This window comes from Neophocaena asiaeorientalis, unplaced genomic scaffold (assembly GCF_003031525.2).
Source record: "Neophocaena asiaeorientalis asiaeorientalis breed wild unplaced genomic scaffold, Neophocaena_asiaeorientalis_V1.1 scaffold72, whole genome shotgun sequence".
Classification (NCBI taxonomy): Eukaryota; Metazoa; Chordata; class Mammalia; order Artiodactyla; family Phocoenidae; genus Neophocaena; species Neophocaena asiaeorientalis.
In genome coordinates this window covers 6,051,198-6,075,256 of record NW_020185336.1, presented here as the reverse complement: position 1 = coordinate 6,075,256, position 24,059 = coordinate 6,051,198, and the positions used below count along the sequence as shown (strand labels likewise).

The 24,059-nt window shown below is 41.4% G+C and overlaps 1 protein-coding gene across 4 annotated transcripts in view; it reads right to left on the bottom strand.

Moving 5' to 3' along the window:
* Positions 1–24,053, bottom strand: part of RBMS1 (RNA binding motif single stranded interacting protein 1) — a 131,459-nt gene extending 107,406 nt beyond the window's left edge. For 2 of the 4 annotated variants that reach the window (XM_024735880.1, XM_024735881.1), the window contains exon 1: positions 23,968–24,053. In XM_024735880.1, the coding sequence (XP_024591648.1) occupies positions 23,968–24,036 (69 nt within the window). In that variant the 5' untranslated portion in view covers positions 24,037–24,053. The remainder of the gene's footprint in view (positions 1–23,967) is intronic. The other 2 variants (XM_024735877.1, XM_024735879.1) reach the window with 1 other exon arrangement.
* Positions 24,054–24,059: the final 6 nt, after the last annotated feature.

The following is a 24,059-nucleotide window of genomic DNA, read 5'->3' as shown; positions in this document are numbered from 1 at the left end:
CCAGGTGTGGCCTGCAAGCCACCTAGGATCTCCTACGCTCTCTGGATTGTGTGAATGTGAAGCAGCAGCTCTCCGGATTGTGTGAATGTAAAGTAGCAGCAAGGATACTTCAGGGAACCTGTGCATTACCAAATCATTTTGCTGAAACAGAAAAAATGCAGGAGGCGGACAAAAACAGTTTTAAAATTTCTATTTCTCCATACAGACATCAAAAATCCTAAAATTCAAAAAAAAATCCTAAAATTCAAGTCTTTGGATATTTCCTTTACATTTTGGACTAGATTTAATCTCAAAACAGTACTCTCTGCCCAATTTAAAAATCGGGACATAGAACAAAAGAATGAACTAAGAAGAATGGTAGATTTTTTTTTTTAAAGACCAGAACCAGGCACTGTAACTTCTAGTATGGGGGGAAAAATTAGGAATGAATGGGCAAACTGCCTTTTCTACACTCCAGCCAGGGAAGCTGGAGAAGGAGGTCCTCACCTCGAGGCACGGAGGGTGCCAGTCAGCCCCTGCTCTGCTTGTCTCTGCAACCCAGTAGCTGCTCCCAGTTACATAAGAATTATTCAAATTACACCATCATCCTACTTTTAGGAGAACTTCCAGTACCAAGCAAATTAGGAAGAGATGCAGATCTAAAAAACAATTTAATCCTGCCTGAATACATTTTTCGAAAGGTAGTATGTAAATTGTAAATACTGAAGCCAGAATTTATCCATTAAAATCTTAGACAGGTTATCTCACTCCGCTGTCCCCAGAAATACACATGGAAACTTTGCCTGCATCACCTACATCGGAGACTCTAACTTCATCTTCGTTCTTTCTTACTGTAAAATCCAAACATACCTTGCGATAATAGCTGATGTGCAAATGCTCGCTAGCAGTTATCTTTCTAGAAAGAGACAAGATGTCAAGAATAATACTTTTCTCTTAATTGAGGGGAGTAGGCTTAGCCATTTGTTTACCTGTTTTAATTGGGGCTGTAATCTGTGATCGTTTTACTATCAAATTTACCTAGACAATCTTTAAAAAGAGCGAAATAAGCAACAGCTGAAGGGAGAACACCATTTTAAACCGTGACAGCTTACTGCAAACATTTTTTTCTAGAGAACTGAGTGTTATTCACCGTACTGATTGCTAACATTGTTGAGCATTTATTGTGTCTTTTGGTACCAAGCTAGGTGCTTTATATGTATTCTTTCATTTAATCACAATAAGGGAGGTATAATTTTCACCATTTTACAGCTGAGAATACAGAAGTTAAGAGATTTTCCCAACATCACTGAGGAGGTGGCCGTCTGGATGTGAAATACGGTCTGCCTGACAACCTCTTTAGGAGCTAAGCGGAAGAGAAAGTAGGCGTTAAGGGAGGGGTATGCCATTGAGTTTCACTGAATTGGGGGCCTTATTTGATACACAGTTGCTCTACCTAAAGACTCTTTTTTTAAAAAAACGACCTTTGCCGTGAATATTCTGCCTATGTCATGGTTACTAAAAATCTTCCTAATACCCATCAATAAAACATAACCAAAAGGTTTTTGGCTCAAGAAACTTGGTTGCAAAACAGTGGAACTTAGTGATAAGTTCCCTTTTACCCCGATCCCAACAGTACAGCATGACTGTGTAGGAATATCTCTAGAAAACACTCAGGCAACATGCTTTCCTTTAGATCTTCTCAGTACATGGTATTTTAATTTAAACAAAGGTTTAACACTTACTAACATGGTTATTTCTACATTTGAATTAAAGAATAAATCTGCTTCCCTGGCCTGTAAGCCCCTTGAGGACATGTAACCACATCCTGCCTGACTATCCCACCCTGTACAGCACAGAGCTTGGACCAAGCACTTTATGTACGTGGTGAGGGAAAAAACATGGACTGACATATGTTAGAAACCATGCAACTGTTGCAGGGCTTTAACTGCTGTATGTTGAACAGCTCTGGGGTATAAAGAGGTGAGAGGAGTTGGCCAGGGCTGGATGATGGCAGAGTCTGTCTTAGAGAGGAGTTTGATATCTGGGGCAAAATGAATCAATCATACCCTTTTCGTAGCTGAAACAAGATCTCTATTTTCACTGAAATCTATGATATTTCCTCTCCAGACTTGCAGCATCTCTGGAACAATCTCCCAACTCTATGACAGGTGGACTTTTAAAATTCCTAGTTTAAGACTTCAAAAACACCAGGGATGCTGGACAAATTATGATTGATAGTGAGAATTATAATTCAGAGAAAAAGATGAGTCCTAATAATCTTAATCGTATTGCCTTTGGATACCTGAGATATGTGGGTATCTGTCTTTTCAAAACAGATTAATCAGAATTACTATAAACCTTCAAGAAGATATAATCACTCTGGGATCCTCCTGCCTTTGGTAACGGCCACATCTGGTCAGGCAGTTGTTACTCATTCTTGCCAGGAGCTGCTTTAGTAGACTCTCAATTGAAAAATGACACCTTCACTCCAATCCTTTTAATTGATTTTTAACCTTAGAGAAGTGTACGACAGAGAGTTATTTAGAGGACTAACTTCTTAATGGAGCCATCTGAGTATTTTGAGAAAATTCTCTCGGATGAACCACAAATCACACCCACCGCCCCCTCAACTGCAGCATGGCTTTAGAAGAACAGAGAAAATGCTACTCCTTGAAATGAACTGCATTGCTTTAAAAAAGTTAATTAAATATAAGTATCACCATCCTAATACAATTCAAATGTCACTAGTTTCTGTCAGGAAATTGAAAACTTAGATGTGTATAGTAACTATAATGTTACATTTGTATATTAAGCTATACCGAAGTTAAAATATAAATGGGGAGAAAGTGGTAAATGGCTGGATTAGTTTCCTAAGGCTGCTGTAACAAATCACCACAAACCTAGTGGCTTACAACAGCAGATGTTTATTGCCTCACAGTCCGGGAGGCCAGAAGTCGGCAATCCAGGTGTCAGCAGGGCAATGCTCCCCCGACGGCTCTAAGGGAGACTGCTTCCTGCTCTCCTAATTTCTGGCAGCTCCTGCAGTTCTTGCCTCGAGGTAGTGTACTTTCAATCTGCCTCTGCCTTCACGTGGTCAGCTCTCTGTGTCTCTCCTCTTCTTAGAAGGACACCAGTCATTGGACTTAGGGCCCACTCTAATTCTGCTCTGATTGTATCTCAAGACCCTTAACTAATTACATCTGCAAAGATCTTATTTCCAAATTAAGTCACATTCTGAAGTTCTGGTTAGACACGAATTTTGGGACACGCTATTCAACCCACTACAGTGACTTTCTCTGAAGGCCGATTTTGACCCTCCTAACCTTACTTTTCCTAAACTTACTTATGTAATCAGAACATGTACAGAGAATTACTTTACATCTGTACCCACTATAACACCGATTAATTCTTTAACCATAATTATATCCAGAAAGAAACTTATGTGTCATCTTGTCCAACCTCATATCCAAAGGAAGATTTCTCTCTATGGCATAGAGATGGGGGGTGAAGGTGGGGGGCCATTACAAGACAGCAGATGTCCCAGTTTATTTCTAAACCACTTCTAGTTGCCACAGCATACAAGTCTAGTCTCCCCTTCTTTTATCCAAATTTAAATCTTTAATAACTATCACCCCCCCCAAAGGTATTCCTTTAAACCTCCCGACAAGCAACAATAACCGAACAACTTCTTTGACCTAGACAACTCCCAAGGAGGTAGTAAAGCAATTACGGTTGAAAGGATGCATTCTGAAATCAGACTGCCTCAAGTTCAGATCTACCACTGAACTTGACCTAAGGCAAATTATCTCTGAATCTCATCTCTTCATCTGTAAAGTAAGGATGACACTGTCTATGCTAGCTCACAGAGTAGTTGTGAAGGCAGCACAAGCTAATCACTGCTGGGCCCCTAGTGAAATGCCAAGCTTGGAAGAAGCGCTTAATGACTGCCAGCTACACTTGAGTCCATCCTTCTCAGTGTTCCTCTCGCAACTTGGTACCCAGATGGCCAAGAGGGCTCTGCTCAGTACAGACACCAGCAGTCCTAAGCTTGAAACTGACTTATACAGGTAAGTAGCTCCTCAATCCCCCTTCCTCCTACTCCGAGGCTCCTTTGCAAAGCCACAGTAAAGAAGAAATTGGAGAAAACTGAAAATGAAAATGACCCTGTGGGTTCAAAAGTGGAAGATGCTGCGAAAGGCAAGGGAAACTGGAGGAGCTGATTCCCCAGGAAAGGCTCCCTGGAAAGGTTGGCTAACCAAAATTTTCCTATTCCCTGGGCATTTTCATTTGGGTGAATTTTACACTTAAAATTCCAACTAGAGGTGCATCTGGGTTAGGGCCCCTCTTTTAAAATCCCCAAACTTCTTGAATCTGATGTGGTAAAACAGTCATCACCTAAAACAGTTGAGATGAGCATCACAAGGGAACTTAAAGATGTGCATATGTTCCATTAGAGGTGCCTAACTTTTTGTTATCTTCAACCTTCAGAGAGAGAGGAGGCAGAGTGCAAAAGGCCACTCAATTTACGTTTTTCACTATGATTATTAGAAGTGAGAAAGGCATTCTCTTCCTCTACTGAACGTACCATACGATAACACTTTGCTCAGCAGAGACTCAGAACTGAAGGTGGCAACGTCATTTCTAAAATTCCATTAGAAGACCATGGGCTTTGGGGCTAACCGAGGAATCTAGCTATTATTAATAACATTTCGACTGGCAAACCTAGGAACCAGTTCACCAAATACGATGTTTCTATGAGAAAAAAAAAAGTGTTCTGATTTTTAAAATTTCAACTTACAGATGAACTTTTGGATGAGAACTTTTAATACTCATGCAGTAGGATGACTTCATTTCTTAATCTAAATACTCAAATTTTATTAACTGTAGGTAAAACAACACCAACAGTCTAAGCAGCTTAATCAGCTGGCTAATTCATTTGGGGTCAAACCAACCACACAGCCCTTTTCACATACCTAGTTGGACGTATTCGACTTCCCTCAGAATTTTTTTTTTTAACTGAACGGCACGATTTTATGATTATTCCCATTAACCCTCTTTTTGTTAACTGGTGCCTATCTTCCAGTATACTGGTATCCTTCTGCTAACTGATATTCTCTGTAGTGCACCATTCCTCCCAGCTGGAAGTCACCTGAAGAATTGAGAAGCATGTTTTCTACGTGGTGTACAAGTTGCTGCTTTCAACAAGTTTTATCTCAGGATATCTACTGTCTGGTTTTTCAAATCCTAAGACTACCCCCACCTCTTGACTTTCCGGGCTGCTTTTTCCCTCTTAGCTAGAGACAGAGCTATGTATGATTGTCAAGATCAAAGTTACAAATATCAAAAGACTGCCAATCGTGGCTTTAGGAAATGGGGCTGGGGAGGCGGCAATGATGGGGAAAACACTGAGGCAAGTGAGATTACACTAACTACTCTTTTTCTCTTAATGGTTCTTTTTGCCCTATTCCCTTAAGAGGGCTGAATAAAAATCGGGTAGATCTCTAAATTTTATTAGCAAGAGCTTTTAATTACCAAATGTTGTTTCCTAAAATTTACAATAACTGCCAAGGTTTGTGGGCTGTGGCTAAGCAAGCAGAAAAGATGCACGTGGAAGTGCAAGGAGCCAGGTGCCACTGTCTGATGAGCTGGTCCTTTGCTTGCTTCTGATTAGACAGCTGTCTAGCTGTGGAGGAAGGGAGTGTCTCAGCAATGGTGTGAGACCTGGAACCTTTCTCATCCCTGCTGCCAATGGCAGTCTTGCCCACTCAGTGTGTAGGGGAGAGATGCTGAGAAAAAGGGTCAACAAAGCAAATAAAATGGAAACCCACTCTCATCATACACACACAGTTAGGTAGACTATGAGATGCTCAGGAATCGCTCCTCCCTGCCCTGTCCTCTCCCCCAACAAGTACACAGAACTAGCAGCATATGCACCTCCTCCCACCCCCGCAACACACATATACACCCTAGGCAGCTGCTTAAAAAACATGCCTGGCAAAAATTTTACCGGGGGAAAAAAAGAAACAGCTTTCTGTGTACTACATTTTGAAGATTTTCATCTGGTCCCTGAGGTTCACGGCTGGCCCTGGCGTCTTAGCTGGCTCAGCACTTCTACAGACTGACCTCTGAAACCGTTTCCAGTTTTCTATAGGAACGGAGAATGGCTCAAATGCATCAACCCAGCCGGTCCAGTGCTCTGGCCAACCAAGGTTGCAAGGGACACGTGCTGTTAGCTTTTCTGATGTCAGCCTTGGGAGATATATCCCAGTTTTTCTTTGGACCCAGTTTTGACTCAGTTTCTCATACATCTGTCATTCTCTTACTTGGTACCCATTTACATTTCCTGCCTACATCACCCCTGGACTTAAAAGATCACTGCTTTATAAGCTAGCTCATTCTTTGTCACTGAAGATGCCCACAGGCAGAGCTTTTCTGAGGAATATTTCACCCAGTGGTCCTCAGATTTCAGTGAGCTTCTAAGTCACCTAGAGACCTTAAAATGCCCCTGTAGTGTTTGAGAAAGTGAGGTAGTGGGACCCAATAATTTACCTTTTTTAATAAGCACCCCAGGAGATTCTGATGCCGTTGGTCCAGGGACCACACTTCAGGAAATGCCTACATAAACAGTAGAACAAAGAGAGCACATCTCTGAGACTCAGAGACCTTGGTGTCCCTCCTACTCTGGAAGGTTTACGCTATGGCCTCTACAGCTAATCTGAGTCTTCAGGGCACTGAGGCCCCTACCCACTTACGCCCCAGCACCCTGGCTGTGACCATCCTACTCGCAGAGCAGCCGCCATCTTGTCCCCTTGCTCCCCACAGGGTTTATCTTTCAGCTCTTCCAAATGACACTGGATCCTTGGACTTGCCGGCAGGAAGAGGCGTGTCCGGTTCTAAAACTGCACACTCTCTAGTCACACCCTCTAGATTCTCTTTTCCATCAGCTGATCCAAGCAATTTCTGGTTCCCTGATCTGACACTTCTTACTAACCCTCCCTCAGATGTGAGAGGTTTTCGTGGCTTCTCACTAACAGTCATATAGAGAGTTGAATGCCCAGCTCTACATACACTTCACTGGGTACAAAGAAATGTCAACTCATCGGCTCAGAGGATACCCCCTGGGACGAGGCCTTCCGCAGTGCATCTCCTACACAGTTACAAGACAACATCTTTCTGTTCCCATTCGGAGTCAGGGAGTCCATTCCACACGTGTTCATTTTACAAACTGTCTCAATCCTTACTTTGCTTTATGTGACTATTTGCAGAAAACAAACAAACTTCAGAAAGTGGCTGCTTTTATAAACCCAATGACCTCATTCTGGGCAGAAATGTACCTTCCCCGACACATAGCACTGCCAGTCACTGATAAATTCTTGACGAAATAATAACTGATAAGTATGCCTAACTTCACACGCTGAGGTAGTTCTGAAAAATTCTGCATGAGCAAATCCATGTCCTGGATGCAGTAAGGAAATAGGATTTTTAAAGAAAACCTGAAAATGAAAGCAGCAAATACTGTGCCCCAGATATGCATGTAAAACGCTATGCTCCATAAATACTATGTTGCAAAGAAATACAGTTTCCAAGTGCTCAGACCTTAAAACAACCTAGCTGGTGATGAGAAACACACCCAAACAAAAAGACCGATTCAGCAAATAAGCAACAATTATATATAATGAAGAATACTTTGATAAAGAGAAGTAACTAATTTAGTTGTTTTTTTTTAAAATTGGTGCTATCAAGATGTGCCCTTAGTATCTGTCAAAAAAAGAGGGGAGGCGGAGAAAGAAAGAAAAAGTGAAAGAAAGAGTAACAAAAGTGAGGCACCTCTAATGGAATGTATGAATAGCTTTACATTTTTTGTATAAGACTCAAGAAGCTTTGATACGGCTTCACATTCTTACAGAACTACAGCTCTATGATAGCTTTCAAAACAAACTTAAAAATGGCAAGAATCTCCCTGTTCCTAAGGACTTACCTAATAACTTCAGGAACTCACTTCCATTCCAAGTCCCTAGAGGTAACCTGATGCCTTAATGGGTAATGGTGCGATTCACCCCTTTCTGAGGATAAAGGGCATTACTGCTTCTCCACACCACCACATACACATCCCAGCTGAGATGCGGTCAATGGAAAACCATCACATCAAAATTCTGCTCTAATGTAATAGCAGGAACTGCAGAAAAGGGAGATGACAGAGATTATCTTCCTGGAAGAGGGAGACCTTGAACTTCAACTTCCAGAAGAAAGGGAAGTGAGCTTTGCTGACGAGAGGGTGGAGTTTCGTGGCCATCTGTGATAGCCTAACAAAAGACTGGAGGAGAGGAAGGAAAAACAGACTTCAAGAAGCAAGGAAAGTACTTTTGACTGGAATGGCAGGTATGGACTTGAGCAAAGCAGATCAGGGACAGAGCAGTTAGTTCCTCAAGGTCCTTGACGATTCGTTGGAAATGGACGCATCCATAGCTATTTACATGTTTAAGCTATTTCTGTAAAGAAGTATCTTTTATCTTACAGGTGAAAAACAACAACAAAATAAAACATTTCCTTATATGCTATGCACAAGAGGGCCACCAGTTTAACACTTGTGTTATGAAAGCCAAAGTGACCACGAGTGAGTCACGAAGCGTTTTAGCTTTATTTGGGCTCCACCAGGGTACCCAACTGATGAGCTTCACTCAAGATGAAGGAAGGTCTGGTACCAGGTTGTTGTGGGTTGAATTTTGTCCTCCCCCACCCGCCCCCCAAAAAACCCCACATACACTGAAGTCCTAACCCCCAGTATCTTAGAACGTGACATTATTTCGAGATAGAGTCTTTACAAAGGTAATGGAGTTAAGATGAGTTCATTAGGGTGGACTCTTAACATGGCTGGTGTCCTTATTACAAGGCAAAATCTGGACACAGAGACAGACAACCACACAGGGAGAATGTCATGTGAAGACGGGAGTTAGGAGAGAGGCCTCAATAGGTTCTTCCGTAACACTTTCAGAGGGAGTACGGCCCTGCCAACCCCTTGGTCTTTGACTTCTATCTTCCAGAACTGTGAGAAAATGAATTTCTACTGTTTAAGAACTCAGCTTGTGGAACTTTGTTATGGCAGCCCTAGCAAACTACGTCAAACATATTTTTTTTTTTTTTTTTTGCGTTACGCGGGCCTCTCACTGCTGTGGCCTCTCCCGTTGCGGAGCACAGGCTCCGGACGCGCAGGCTCAGCGGCCATGACTCACGGCCCCTGCCGCTCCGCGGCATGTGGGATCTTCCCGGACCGGGGTACAAACCCGTGTCCCCTGCATCAGCAGGTGAACTCTCAACCGCTGCGCCACCAGGGAAGCCCCAAACATATTTTTAAAGAAAAAAAAAAAAATTAACATTTTACTCCTAGGATGCTATTTCTATTTTATCACGGCTCTCTTGTCTCACCATTTCAGAATTATGACCAAGATTTAGGGATTCAAATTACAAAAAAAAAAAAAAAAAAAAAAAAAAAAAAAAAAGACCAAGGTAGTATTGATTACATAGATACATGAAGGAAGCCTCCCTGAATACAAGCAAACAAAATATCTGGTCAAGATTGAGCCTTTAGGACTTCTCTGGTGGTGCAGTGGCCAATGCAGGGGACACGGGTTCGAGCCCCGGTCCGGGAAGATCCCACATGCCGAGGAGCAACTAAGCCCATGTGCCACAACTATGGAGCCTGCACTCTAGAGCCCGTGAGCCACAACTACTGAAGCTCGCGTGCCACAACTACTGAGCCTGCGTGCCTAGAGCCCGTGCTCTGCAACAAGAGAAGCCACTGCAATGAGAAGCCCGTGCACCACAACGAAGAGTAGCCCCCGCTCGACACAACTAGAGAAAGCCCGCGCCCAACAACAAAGACCCAACTCAGCCAAAAATAAATAAATTTATTTAAAAAAAAAAAAAAAGATTGAACCTTTAATCCAAAACCTTCTGATCAAAGCTAAGAATCAAACCTACACTCACTTGGTTTTACTCTCTGTCTACTCTATTTTGATGGTGCTAATAAGTATCATTACTATCTGGTTTGAGTATCACTTTCTTTCAGTTGGTTCTGTGCACCTTTTGGTAAAAGAGACAACGAATAAAGGATTCCATAAATCAGGGGTGGTCTGGACAGCAAACTACTGTCCAGAGGCCAAATCCCATTTGCCACTTGCTTTTGTAAACAAAGTTTACTGGAACACAGCCTATCCGAATGCATTATCTATGGCAGCTTTGAAGCCACAGGTAGTGCTAAGTAATTGTGACAGAGCCCTTATGGCCTGCAAAGCCTAAAATATTTACTATCGGGCCCTTCACAGACAACCCTATGCTGGCCCCAGCTGTAGGTGGTCTGTGAAATGTACGAGCAATTTTTAGGTAAACCTTTATCTGTTGTTTCCCTTGATTGTCAACAATCCCAGCTCCACAAGTGATGTTTTCCAACCCTACTTCATACCTTTGACTTGTGAACAATGAAAAGAAGAGCCTCTTAGAAACTGAAATAGTACCATTTTTGCCTGAATTTCTCTTTGTGCTCTCTAGCTCTTCCACACCCCTCTTAGAGAACTAAACTAAATTTGGCAATGAATTAATGCCAAGAATGTGGAAGACATACTTCCGTTTCTTCTCTGCTTTATGCCCTAATAAGCAGCTTAATACAGTCAATTAAAGGGTAGGGGAACTCTAATGTGACAATCAACACAATGACAAAATGGATCAGCCAATTGAGAACGTTGTTTCTATCTGGAATCAAATCAAATGCACCTAAAAGTCAAATCATCTAAATTAAGGTCAATCGGAGCATAGCTATAGGTTAGACATGTTCTTACACCATGCACTTCTTAAATAGCTACACCTCTTAAGTCACTGATTCATTTCTACCTTGTATAGTTATTTATACACCTGCTCCACAGCCCCTATTTCACTACAACATTGAGAAATAAAATCATCAATTTCTTATTCCCTTCAGGGCCTAACACAGTGCTTGGCCCATACTGGTCTCTAAAATATTGATTGAATGAATAATAATCCAAGCTGGATTTGTTTGAAAAGGTTCAAACTGCACTATGGCCTGGATACATGTGTTCTAGTCCTGGCTTTGTTACAAATAAGCTGTGTGATGTTGAAACATCCTCAACTCTAAAATGAGTACTTACAAAAGTGTATCTCTTAGGGTCCTTTCAGCACTAATATTCTATGCTTCTTTTGTGATACACATGACATAACAGACATTATTTCGTATCACTTCATAAAGAGCACTAGTTATCACATCACAGGATTCATTCAGAATAAATTTTCATGTTGTAGACACCAGAAAGAATCAGTGAGAGTCTCTGACAGGGACCCACCCACTTTTCTTGAGACTAAGCAACTACGAACCTTAAGATACATAAATAGAGAAAGTATCCAAGTGCACTATTAGTACCTGAAATATCTTAATGGTAACAAAGGGCAAGGAACTGGTCATTCAGATTTTTTAAGAGCACATTTCAGTGTGTCCTAGAGGGGCCTTTAGCACACAGCAGGGATGTAAAGTCTAAACGTGGTTTCTTCTATACAGGAACTTACTCTAGAAACCACAGAGCAAATTTTGCATGCTGTAGTAAGTCAGGCAGGAAGGGGCTAAACATATGTAAATTTGTCTACCCACAGCCAATTAGGTGAAAAAGACAAAACAAATTTAGAGAGCAAAAGAATGTCCATTAATAATTAGAACCTGTGGGTTTTCTAGATCACTGATATTTTAAACTAGATTGACTTCCAAGTCAGTAATCTAGATTTCATAAATGCTTTAAGAAACAATAAAATAGGTGGGAAAACTAACCTTAAAAGAGGAGAAGTTAAAAACAAAACATATGACAGTTGGCAGATAATTTATTTTGTCTGAAAGTAACATGCAACATACCATCCCTAAGGACTTAGTTGTTCAGAAAATAATAAAACACCTCATATGGAAGCAATTCTGAAAACACTGGTGCAAGGGTGTGCCACACTTGGAAGAGCCAAGACTCTGAAGGTAGAATGATGGAGGATTCAGGGTCAGAAGACCTAGGCTTTTTGAGCTGTGTGATTTTGAACAAATCGTTCGATGTCTCTGGATTATAATTTCCTTAGGGGTAAATTACAAGGGCTGGACTAGATGATCTCTAAGGTCCCTTCCAACTCTAAAATGCAAAAGGTTCCTCTAAATAAGTATTTCCCAAACCGTTCCACAGAATATAGCTAGTAAATATTCTAGGTACCATGATCAAATAATTCTAGGAAACAATGAGATACACAAAGTTGGACAAATGTCTGTACTGCAGGATTTCTCAGACTTTTAAATGAGATTTCCACTGTTACTCTCTAAGACAACAATACTATATAGTTTGTAGTGTTTCCCAAGTTTCTTTGAACACCGAATACTTCAATTCCTGGAACACTTTTAACATTTGATATAACCCCAGGATCTTAGCGAACACAATTTGGGAAAACTGGCTTTGCACAATAGACTTCATAAACTTAAAATCACACGCTGAAGGAAACAAAATACTCATGTAATAGTTTAAGGGCACCCATTTCAGAATCCACAACAACATCTCTGTAGTGTTTGTCTGTCATAAAGCACTTTATCTTACTTTAACTCCTTGATCTTTTACTCTAGGAAGTCAAGGACAATGGAAGAATCGTTTCCATTTATCAATGAGAACTGAGTTTCCCTTCGAGAGGAAGTAACAAAGTATTTTCTGCTCATGAACAGAACGATCACAATCTTCTACCACTATTATCATTTTGTGACCCATCCGCCGAGATCCTCTTGTGTGAACTGACTTGTTAGGCGACACCGCAAGGAAGGAGGGAAGCAGACAGAGCACCTGCCACATATAGGACTTCATCCAATCATCTCAATAACATTAATTATTTTATCTCGTTTTGTCACTGAGGAAATCAAGACGCAGGAAATTTAAGAAATGTGTTCACAGTAATAGAACTAATAAATGATGAAGCTGGGATCCACACCCCTGTCCACCTTTTTTTCTTTAAAAGCAACTTAAGATGTTTTGAAATAGTTTGATAGTATATTTTAAAACTTAATTTGGGCTTGTGGTGCAGTTACAAAATATATATTATTTTGGTTCGTGGTTGAAGTCTGTTTGAAATATGATTTGATTTACACGAATATTTGAACAATGGTTATAGGGAGGTATAAATTATATGAGAGCCACATCTTAATAATTATCACCACTTGAACATTTCTGGCATGCCAGGCAGACACATCCGTATCATCTCATTTAATCATCCCAATAACTCTAAAAGGTTAAGATCCTGGAACGACTACACCTTCAAGATCTTGACCATGGAGTTTCCTCTCTGATCACTCTCCTTCCCTCACTCCCAGGGACTTTCCTTTTTATCTTACCAGAATCTCCAGGACCCTCCCTGTTCTCAAAGTTCAGTGTCTCTCTTGATTTCACCTGTCTTTTTTTTAACATCTTTATGGGAGTATACTTGCTTTACAATGTTGTGTTAGTTTCTTCTGTATAACAAAGTGAATCAACTATATGTATACATATATCCCCATATCCCCTCCCTCTGCGTCTCGCTCCCACCCTCCCTATCCCACCTTTCTAGGTGGTCACAAAGCACCGAGCTGATCTCCCTGTGCTATGCGGCTGCTTCCCACTAGCTATCTATTTTACCTCGGTAGTGTTCATGTCAGTGCCACTCTCTTACCCTTCCCCCTCCCCGTGTCCTCAGGTCCATTCTCTATGTCTTCATCTTTATTCCTGTCCTGCCCCTAGGTTCATCAGAACCTTTTTTTTTTTTTAGATTCCCTATATGTGTTAGCGTACTGTATTTGTTTTCCTCTTTCTGACTTACTTCACTCCGTATGACAGACTCTAGGTCCATCCACCTCACTACAAATAACTCAATTTCGTTTCTTTTTATGGCTGAGTAATATTCACCTGTCTCCTTAATGTTCATCAGGATACTCTCGATTTTCATACCTAATCCCTTTACCAATGCCAAACCCTACATAAATTCATTACCCAGACGCTTTCCCTCATTTCTTGTGGGAGAAGGGTCAAAATACCCTGCCAACTCAGACCCCTGCACTCCCAGGGGCCCTCGCTACAGCTTAGGCATCCTTTTACTCGTCTCTATTTGAATGCTCACCAAATTCCCAAGAGCGATTACTCCAAATCTTTTGTCACACTCTTTAGGCCTAGAATCTTTTCTTTTTTTTTTTTCTTTTTTTAAATCATAACAGACGACCTAACCTCTTTACTGAAATGTAGGCTTTTAAAAGGTTGAGCTTCACTGGCCTCCTTACTCCTCCTAACATCTCTAGCATAATCAATCTCCTCCTTCCTGTATCACTGGCAGGAAACTCTCTCCTTTCCTGTAAGACTAACCTCAATCTTTCTTTAAAAAAAAAAAGACCTAGTTCCAACTAGTCCCTGTTTTCTATCACCTTGCTCTACCTACAACCAGTCAGATGCTAAGATAATCCTGCCTCAAGATTGTCTGAAGGGACTCTTTCCTTTGACACCCAGTTTTTCTAAAGACACACCCTCTTCACTCACGCATTCCCTAAACCCTTTGGAATGTACTTTCTACCACGTTCACCCCTGCTCCCTTCTCTGCCCACCACACACAGACTACTCTACTGAAACTTCTGTCTCAAAGACTTTCAAAGACCTCCCAATGGACATTTCCAATGGCCTCTACTCCGCCTTTACCTTCCTTAACCTCTAGGCAACACTTAACAGAGCTGACCAGCTCTGCTAGAAACTCTGCTCTTCTTGGGCTTCTGTGATACTCTCTTGATTCTCCCAGAATTTTGCCATTTCTTTCCCCTTCTTTGCCTAAGGCTCTTCCTCCTTCCCACTATAGAATCTATGCTCCCCAGGTCTCTCCAGATTCTTCTGGACACCTTCTCTTCCTGAACTGCTTTAACCTGTTCCCAATGTGCCACCTATTAAGTTGCAGGAGGTCCTGAGCTTGCCCAAAACTCTAGTTCTGTATCTCTTGCTGGAAGTTCCTGCCTGCACTTGGTTGGTAGGAAGGGTGGTAACGCGTGATTCACGTGGCCAAATTGAAATGGCCAAACCAAGCTTATGGCTTTTCCTGAGAAACTAATTTATTGTGGTAGGGTGAATTCTCTAACCCGTTCACCATCCAACCTGCCATCTTTCATACTCCTGTTGAGGTGGGAGTATTTAATATAACCAATGCACTTGTTATACTACAGATGTTATCGATGACATATACTATCAAGAAAAAGATCTGCTGGATAAGTACTCCACTCCAAAGAATGTGAGGATCCAGGCCAAACATGGAAATCTACACACCCATGTGACACAGCCTCTATACTGACTTTAAGACAATCCCAGGGCAGCAGTAAAAAAAATATTTACAACCATCGCCTGGATCCAAAAAGAGTACTTAATGTGGTTCGCACTGGGTGCTACTAGCCTTTCAGGGCTGGACGATTCTTCCTTATGAGACTAACATGGATACAGAAGGACCCTTTGTATTCTTGGTGTCTGGACTTTGAATACCAGTAGAATTTAGCACTCCCCTGCCCCCAATTTAACGCCTAAAAAAAATGTAGACGATCCCTGTAGGAGAATGGCTGGATTCTACCTAATCACTGAGACCAGAGCAAGTAATTTTGCAGAAACTTTTTATTTTTCCAATCATTTCAGACAAGAGACCTAGGACTCTTTTTTTACGAACACTGTCCACTCCCCACCCAATCAATCGCCAACTCTGTACATAACTTGAATGCACCCCATCTAATACATTCACACTGCCGTTACTCCATTTCACAGCTTTACTTCAACTATTACAACACCTTTAAACTCAGGCTCTCCTTGCATCCACTTCAGCAAGCTTGACCCTATCCCTGCTCTGTCCTCCAACCTCTACCCTGCAGTACAGCTCACCTGAATTTCTCAATCTTCCCCTAGAAAAGCCCATGTCTTCTATCTTCAAATCTTTGCTGTAATGTTCCTTCCACCTAAAACGTCACCTTCCATGATGCAACCTGCCTCCTGAGTTAGAAATCTTGGCACCATCTTTAAGTTGTCCTCCTCCATTTCCACATGCAGTCATAAATTCTTTTGGAGGGCGCAAATCCCTTTGGCAAACTGATGAAAGCTACGAACATCTCCTCAGGAAACAGCGGATGTACGCCACATTTTACATACAATTTTAGGGGCTTTATGTCCTCCAATGTCTATAAAATTTGGTTGTTCCTCCTGTCCACAATGTGACTGCCTTCTTTTGGGTCCTCACCATCTCTCAGCTGTTTGAGGTGCTAGCTAAACTGGCTTCCCCCCACCCAGCCTCTCCCTTAACGAGCAACAGTGTACCTTCTGCGTGTCACCCGTTTACCTCCTCCAGAATGACATTCCCAACTTAACTTATGCTACACACTCAGTAATTATTTGACTCAATGCTTCTGAGTCGCTGTTAAACTTTCAGTTAAACAAAAGGACATATTCACTCCCTTGGAGCTGGCCTGTTGGGCATTTGACTTATAAAACTGAGAATACAGACAGAGAAAGTGGAGACAACATTGTTTCTAGAATATCTGAATACATAGGGTTGGGTTGATCATAAATGGTCTTCCAAAAGGGTGATGTTTTTTTAGGCAGTTCCTGGAAGTGGAGAGACAGAGATCTTGTTTTAGAACAGTGCTGAAAGGAAATTCTAGGTGATGGGAATACTATGCAGAAAAAAATGCGATCTAAGAATCTCAGATAATACAAAACAATGAGGCTACATATCGGCACCCAACCTACAGGGCATCAAAACAATGAAACAAACAGATTTTGTAAAGTGGCGTGTCAACTAATAAAGTAAGAAGCCAACAAAGCAATACTGCTTTCCTTCTCTCTCTCTCTCTCTCCCTCAGAGCCCCCCCACCTCTTTCCTCCTCCCTTCGGTGCTCTCTCCTCCTTTCACTCTGAAGTCCTGTAGCCGCTACAGAGCACACCCAAAACTCCCTGATATACTGAAAATCCCCCCTGGGTTACACAGTAACAACAGCTTCTAAAGTGCAGACATGATCTGTACTGTGTGTTTCTTACAGAAACTGTCCCATTATAAGTTACAGCTGCCTGTAAGGAAGCCACGCCTCTCACCCCACTGCCCTTTCAAAAAGCTACAATGAAAAGGACGTGTGTGACGAAGGCAGATATGAGTATTCATAATAAAATAAATCCAAAGGATTATGACATGAGTGGTAGAACAGTCTTGGTTTTTCACGTTCAATACAGAAATTATATGAGGGGGAATCTGTCCACCAAACAGCTGTATTTAAATGCACCTGTAAGTCAAATGACAACAGAGAAAACAGCGGTAATTCTTCAATATTTAAAATAACTCCTTCCATGAAAAATACTTTAGCATATGAAATTCCATACATATAGCTACATTTTCTCCTTGCTGACTCATATAAGTTGGTGTCTTAAAAATGTTTTTTAAAAAGTACAGAAGTCCTGTCGAGTATGTATAAAATGGGAAAATAACTAAGTTCATAAATACAAAAACTAGCTGTCAGAACTAGGTGATTTCCAAAAATGTGATACAGGAATTGGCAGTAAAAATAAAAACAGAAATTCATAAAGAATAGTAAAGGACTGTATCTCAAAGCTCAGGCACAGAAACAAGTAACACCTACATGCTACGCTGAAATTCTCAATGACATGAGAATTGGGTTTTCACTGCAATTTTTAAACATTAAAAATAATACAATTTTCTATATTCTTTTCACTTTATCTTTTTCTTGATAACCGAAGGGACTGCATGTTCAGGTGGGGAACAAGGGGGACTGGAAGGCCGAAAAATAAATGTAAAGAGAATCATGAAAAATAAGTCATTCATGATTCCATCTACCAACAGAGGAAAACACTTTTTAATATTTTGGCATATTTCCTTCCAGTCTTTTTTTATTCATGCATTTTTTGAGGTTGTATTGGATGCACAATTAACAAATGCAAATACAATTTTCCCCAGTTTACGTTACACTGCTTTGTAAGTCCGTATGTTTAAATGAATAAAGTGGAGTCAAAGTACATTTCTATTTATTAGAGCACTGCTGTGTTTAACACCAAGTTCTGTTGTGGCTGCTGCCATTTAGTAAGTGTTAAACAACAATAGCTACATTGATTCATTATTTTAATACAGAATTTAGTTTGCTCCATTTAATTTTTTCACCTTGTCCTAATTTCAGGAAAAGCTTATTACTTCCTTCCTCATGGTATGTCTATCCTATTTTAAAATTTACTAAGCTTTTAGAATGTATTAAAGCAAAGCATTCTCTACAGATGCGAGTTTAAAAACAAACACCCACCAAACACCTACAGATGTCCAAGGAGAAAAACAATGTTTATTTTTCTGAGAAAGGCAAAGATGGCATCTTTGAAAACCAACAAGACAAAGGAAAGAATTCAGGAAATCATCACGCATATACTAATAATCAAATCCGTCCATTTTCGAGCAAATTAAAAGGTAGCATTTTTCATCAACAAGAGTGATTAATGCTCTTTTTTTCCTTCTCCAATCATATATTTGCATAAAATAAAGAACAGAGGGTTGAAAGGCTTTCTTTCCCCAAAGGGAAGGCAAACTCTGCTAACAAGAGCATAATACAGGAACAACTGTTCTGAAATATGGTGGGATGCTCTTTTCTATTTCTTTTTGGATTTTTTTTTTTTACATGTGGTTGACAGTCTCGTTTTCAAGCTCCAGATCCTTACCCTTTTGGGGGCTGCCCCCACTTTCTAAACAAAGTCCATTCTTAGAGGCTGTGTCAAGGTCTCCCAGGACCACCCGCTGTTGCTTGCTCTGTTGGGACATTAATAATAATAACACCTTAGAAGGATTAACAACAACAACCCTGTGGAGTGGGCACTATTATCTTTATTTAACAGAAAGTGAGGCTTTGGGAGGTTAAGTGAAAAAGCATGCAAGACACAGAGCCAGAACTTAAGACGGGGTCTCTTTCAATTAGGTTGAGTGATGGTTAAAGAAGTTAAGATGTGAAATCGGCGTTACCAGGGCTCAAGGAATATGCTAAGAGGCAAGATTTTTGGAGGAAAACATGGGAATAATATGGTTTATAATTACGATTTCTTTTATAACTCGTTTTAAAAAGTGAGTTGGGTTCCCCACAGATAGGATTGCTGGATTTCGCAAATAAAAACACACAGCACCGCACAATATCTGGGACGTGCTTATACTAAAATATTATTCATTGTTTATCTGAAATTCCAATTTAAGTTGGTGTCCCGTACGCTGAGAACCCTAGAGCAAAGGCCTTTCCCGTACGCTGAGAACCCTAGAGCAAAGGCCTTTATGAAACAAACAAAAAACACTAATAAATTACAAAGCTACAATTCCCAAAGCTGAAATCTGGGATGCTCTGTGTGCCACATGTCTTTGGGAGGCCAAGTAAAGGGAAGTGTAGTGGGGCTACAGCTGTTCTTGACCGAGCTTCCTTTTCTTTTTTCTGGTAGCTGACAGAACCCTTGACTCCAGAGACCTGAGCTTTCACCAACTAGGCCATTTAAATTCACTGCCTCAGAATTCCTGACCTTTTCCCACTTTATATGGATGTTGTGAAGATTAAATATAGCTGAGGTTGGGAAGGGATATCATATACATCTTTAAATATTTATTTATTGGCAGAGTGCTTTGGAAATGTATTCTCAGAAACTTGGAAAGACTGACTCCCCCTGTCCCCGCCCACCCCAAGAAAGGGCTCAGAAAGTATTACCAATATATGATGAGCCCAGCCGACAGCAGCCTCTAAAAGAAAGGAAAGAACAAAAACGAGAAACGTGTTCAAAACCTGAAGCGAACTATGGAAAATGTAGTGAGATGCCAAAAGGGATGCCTAGCGGAAAAACTGGATGATCACTGATGATGGCGAATTCCGTACTTTTCAAACGGCCATGGTTACATATTTCAAACGGTTACGTTGACACACAAGCACTACTGAATCACAAACACACTGAAATAGTCTAATCCCCAAACAGGACAAGACCTTTTTATGTATACCAATTTAATTTGCTGCTAATTTCCCCTAAACCTCCAATTTCCGTGGCTTGAGTAGGTTTACCTTCTTTTAAAACGACACCAAATTGGGACTGGCTCAGTGTTCATTTAAACATTTCTCTGAACACTTTAATCTTCAAACTTTAACAAAACCCAATCTACTACACATAAATTGCTGTGAACAGAAACTGCTTGAAGAGGATTAATCAACAGCTTTGTATGTCATCCTCTAACAAGGCCAAACACTGAATCACTGTTGAATTCTTCACGTGCAGCTACACCCAGTTAATCTTCAAGAAAGCAGCAAACTATGTAAATCTATTTAAACTGGGGAGATAAGTACTTCACTCATCAAAAGTTTTAGCAACACTTAACAAGTACAGCTATTGGTTGGCAAGATCGTTTGAAAACACACACACACATACACACACACACACACACACACACACACACACACACACACACACGAAAATTCTTATATGCACTCCCCTACCCCAAAGACCTCACTGCAAACCACTAGGCAAAAAAGTACTTGCTACACACCTCAATTTGTAAAAACCAAGTATATGACATCACTGAACCAACTACTTCAAGAAAAGCAGTTCCGAAATGGAAGTAAGGAAACAGGAAGGGGAAAGTAGCTAATAAAAGAATTCAAAATAAAATGGAAATATTTATCTTCTCTAATTAAAGGAAAGCACTTTTTCTTTTGAGACATACTAAAAATATTTTCACAACTACAGAAGTCCTACTAAAGGGCTTTCATTTTGCTTGTGGCGGTGTTCTCATACAGACTGGATTTGCTTAACGAATATCCTGTATCTGCACGTCACAGTCAACAACCATAGGCCATACACATTTCTCCACTGAGACTAGAACCAACAATCTTTGTCTAGACATTGCCTCCTGGGTTATCACCCACTCAAAGCATCTTACTCTGACCTGAGCCAAGCAGATGTATTTCTAACATGCTCATGGGCCTGTGATGCAGGAAAATCCTAAATGATGCCGGAGATCAGTGCTCCTTGACGTCCTCGATACACAGCGTGGGGCAGGAGGGGAATGAGCGCCACCCACCTCTGTTTAACTGAAACTGGCTGACTCCTATATTTGTACAGTTTTAAGAAGAAATCGTACAATCACTCTGTAAAGCAACCCTTTAACATCAATGCCGATCCCAAATATCACGAACCCACCGTCCATGTCATTCACAGCATCCTCCTTCACCTGCAACTCCTTCCTCACCACCACTTCCCTGCACCTGTCCATGGCCCAGATAGGTGGGAGGAATCCCTAAACCAGACTTTTGAGACTAGAAGGGTGACGGGCAGTGATGCAGAGAAGCTCTGTATGAGTTTTCACTGAGATGTGCACGTAATAAGCAAGCTGCCGTAGTGTGGTTGTCTTAAGAGCTTGACTGCCAAAGCCTGGCTCTGCACTTTGGGTCATACAGACTGAGTACGGTACTTAATCTATGCCTCAGTTTTCTTAACTGTAAAATGGAGATATTACCATTACCTACCTCACAGGACTGTCAAGATGACTAAATGAGTTAACCCACCTATAGCTGGGTCGTTCTCAGCAACCCACAGGCTATAAGATGCTCAGTGATGGTTTGCCACTATTAATATATATGTATAATACAAGTGTGACTCCAGCTTATTTTTTTTTCCAAAGGTGATTTTTAAGTATTCCTCACATTCAGTGTTTTCCTCAGGCAAACTATCTGAAATCAGCTCTAACAGCTGATCATATATTTCTAGATTAAAATCAAACTGCCTCATACACCTAAAATGGACCTATTCGTTCATCAAAATGAACAAACTAATGTGAACTGAAAGGTGCGAGCTTAATGTCACAAAATCTTATAAAAAGCATTAATTAGACTTCCCATTTAGACTAAGCCAGGATGAGATCACAAAGTCACTCATGGTAACCAGGTCCCCTTGCTGGAAGTGTGCTTTCCCAGTGAATGGCTAAATACTAACAAAAGAAACCTTTGACTCAAATACCACTGGTACCCGGGGTCTTGTGTCTGTATAATGCCTACACATTCATTTCTTTCTTCGCCTATAGAAAAAAGAAAGTCTGTTTGTTTTTCTGATTCAGTCAGCCCTTTTAGTCTCTGAATCTAAGGAGAGCCTAGTGAAAAGAAGAGCATCTTATCAGCGTGCTCCAGACCAGCAGGCTGTCCCCCTCCACACACAAAACCTCCAGCCCCTCACAGCAAAAGGCCTCGCCCTCAGAGCCTTTTCCCCATTTCAGAGCTAACACCCCACCGGGTTCCGACAACAAATAAATGAATACACAAGGCCCTTACATAATTAGCCATCTTTTCAGGTAGAGGGAGGTGGGGTGGGGGGAGGATTCAGGAGAATATTTATTGGAAATCTGCTTCATTTATGAAGTTGATGCAAGTGTACTGGCTCTGAGGGCATTTATTTTAAATGAGGCCACATGAAGAGATTTTAGAGATGCCAGCTTCTGGATCTTGACAAATTTTAGTATATACTTCAGCCAAGTCACAAATGCAGATTTTTTTTTTTTTTTTAAATTAAAGGAAGGGGCTTTTCTTAAACCAGGTAAAAGTTCCATTGACTTGGAAAGCAAGGGCATATAAACCAGGTGTGTTTACTGTCTTTGTAAGGGAAAGCTAACAAGTGAAAGAACCAAACACCAGAAAACAATACTTTTTGACAGTCATCGTATCAGAAAATTAGCATCATTTTCAGATATAGTAAGAGTGCCCTCCCTACCCCACCCCCCAAAATGACTTTGAGAACAAAAAGGACTAAACATAATCAATAATCCTGTGAACGCCTTTAGGAAAGCCACCAGGCATCACTGTCATCTGTCGTGATCTTAACAGAGCCATGGTCTGCGTGGAAGGATACAGTTTGATTGAATCACTATTGGGATAATAACTTAATTGATTTGTCTCAGTGGCTAAGGATGTAGACAAGAGATTGTGGAAGAAAAATATCTGCAATTGTGTTTTTGTTTTCTCAACAAGCATCTTGCCACTGACCTCTAAATCAGTTTAACCTTTTCTAAACAGACCTGCACATTTTTTACATAATTTAAAGCTAGGTCTTGTTAATGCTGCTGCTGAAAGCCTCCGTGAGATTTACCACAACATGGCTTCAGTAACCTTCTTTTAAAAACAAAGATGAAAAACAAAACAAAAGGCCATGACTATAAGCTTCCAGCTCCACTCCTTTTCCCGGCAGGGGATTTTGATCTAACCACTGAAGTGCCTTTGGAGTTCAATCTGTTAAAAAATGTATGAAACGGTATTAAAATAGGAAAAGGCATGTGTATGACTCAGGCTTATCCAAGTATCTCTGCAACTAGGATGTCACAGGATTTCCCTGTGCTGCTGAAAACTGAAAACCTTGAGAAAGTGACAGTAGAAGTTCCTGTTTCTTTTTCTTTCTTTTCTTTTTTTTAATATATAAATGGGAGGGGGAGCGAGCGCGAACACACACACACACACACACACACACACACACACACACACACACACGTCTTCCGGGTTTCGTACGAATCGGGCAGGTTCTTTGAGGTTCCAAGTGAAGATTGTTGTATCCCAATCTTAAGACTTATTATCGTACTCTTCCACACACAAAGGTTTCCGGAAAAAAACCCAAACTTGTTGCAGAGCTGGGCGAAGCCCCCGGCGCGCTCCTGCTCTCGCCGCGCCGCCGCCCCTTCCCCTTCCTCCGCGTCCCGCCCGGCCCGGCCGGAGGGGGCGAGGGCATCTCCCCGGCTAAGGTCACCGGCCCGAGCCGTCCCCGCGGGCCGCCTCCTGCGAAACAAGGTCACCGCCCGGCCCGGTCCCTCCGAGGACGACCGCGGAGTCCGGCCGAGCGCTGCCACCCTTTGTAGAGCGGGGCGGCCGGCCTCCCCGCGGCATCCCCGCCGCCGCCTCACCTGCTTGCGATAGGGCGTCCTGCAGCTGCTGCTGCCCCCAGGGTTGCCGCTGCTGCTGGGGAAGATCATCGCGGCGGGCGCGGGCGGCGGGC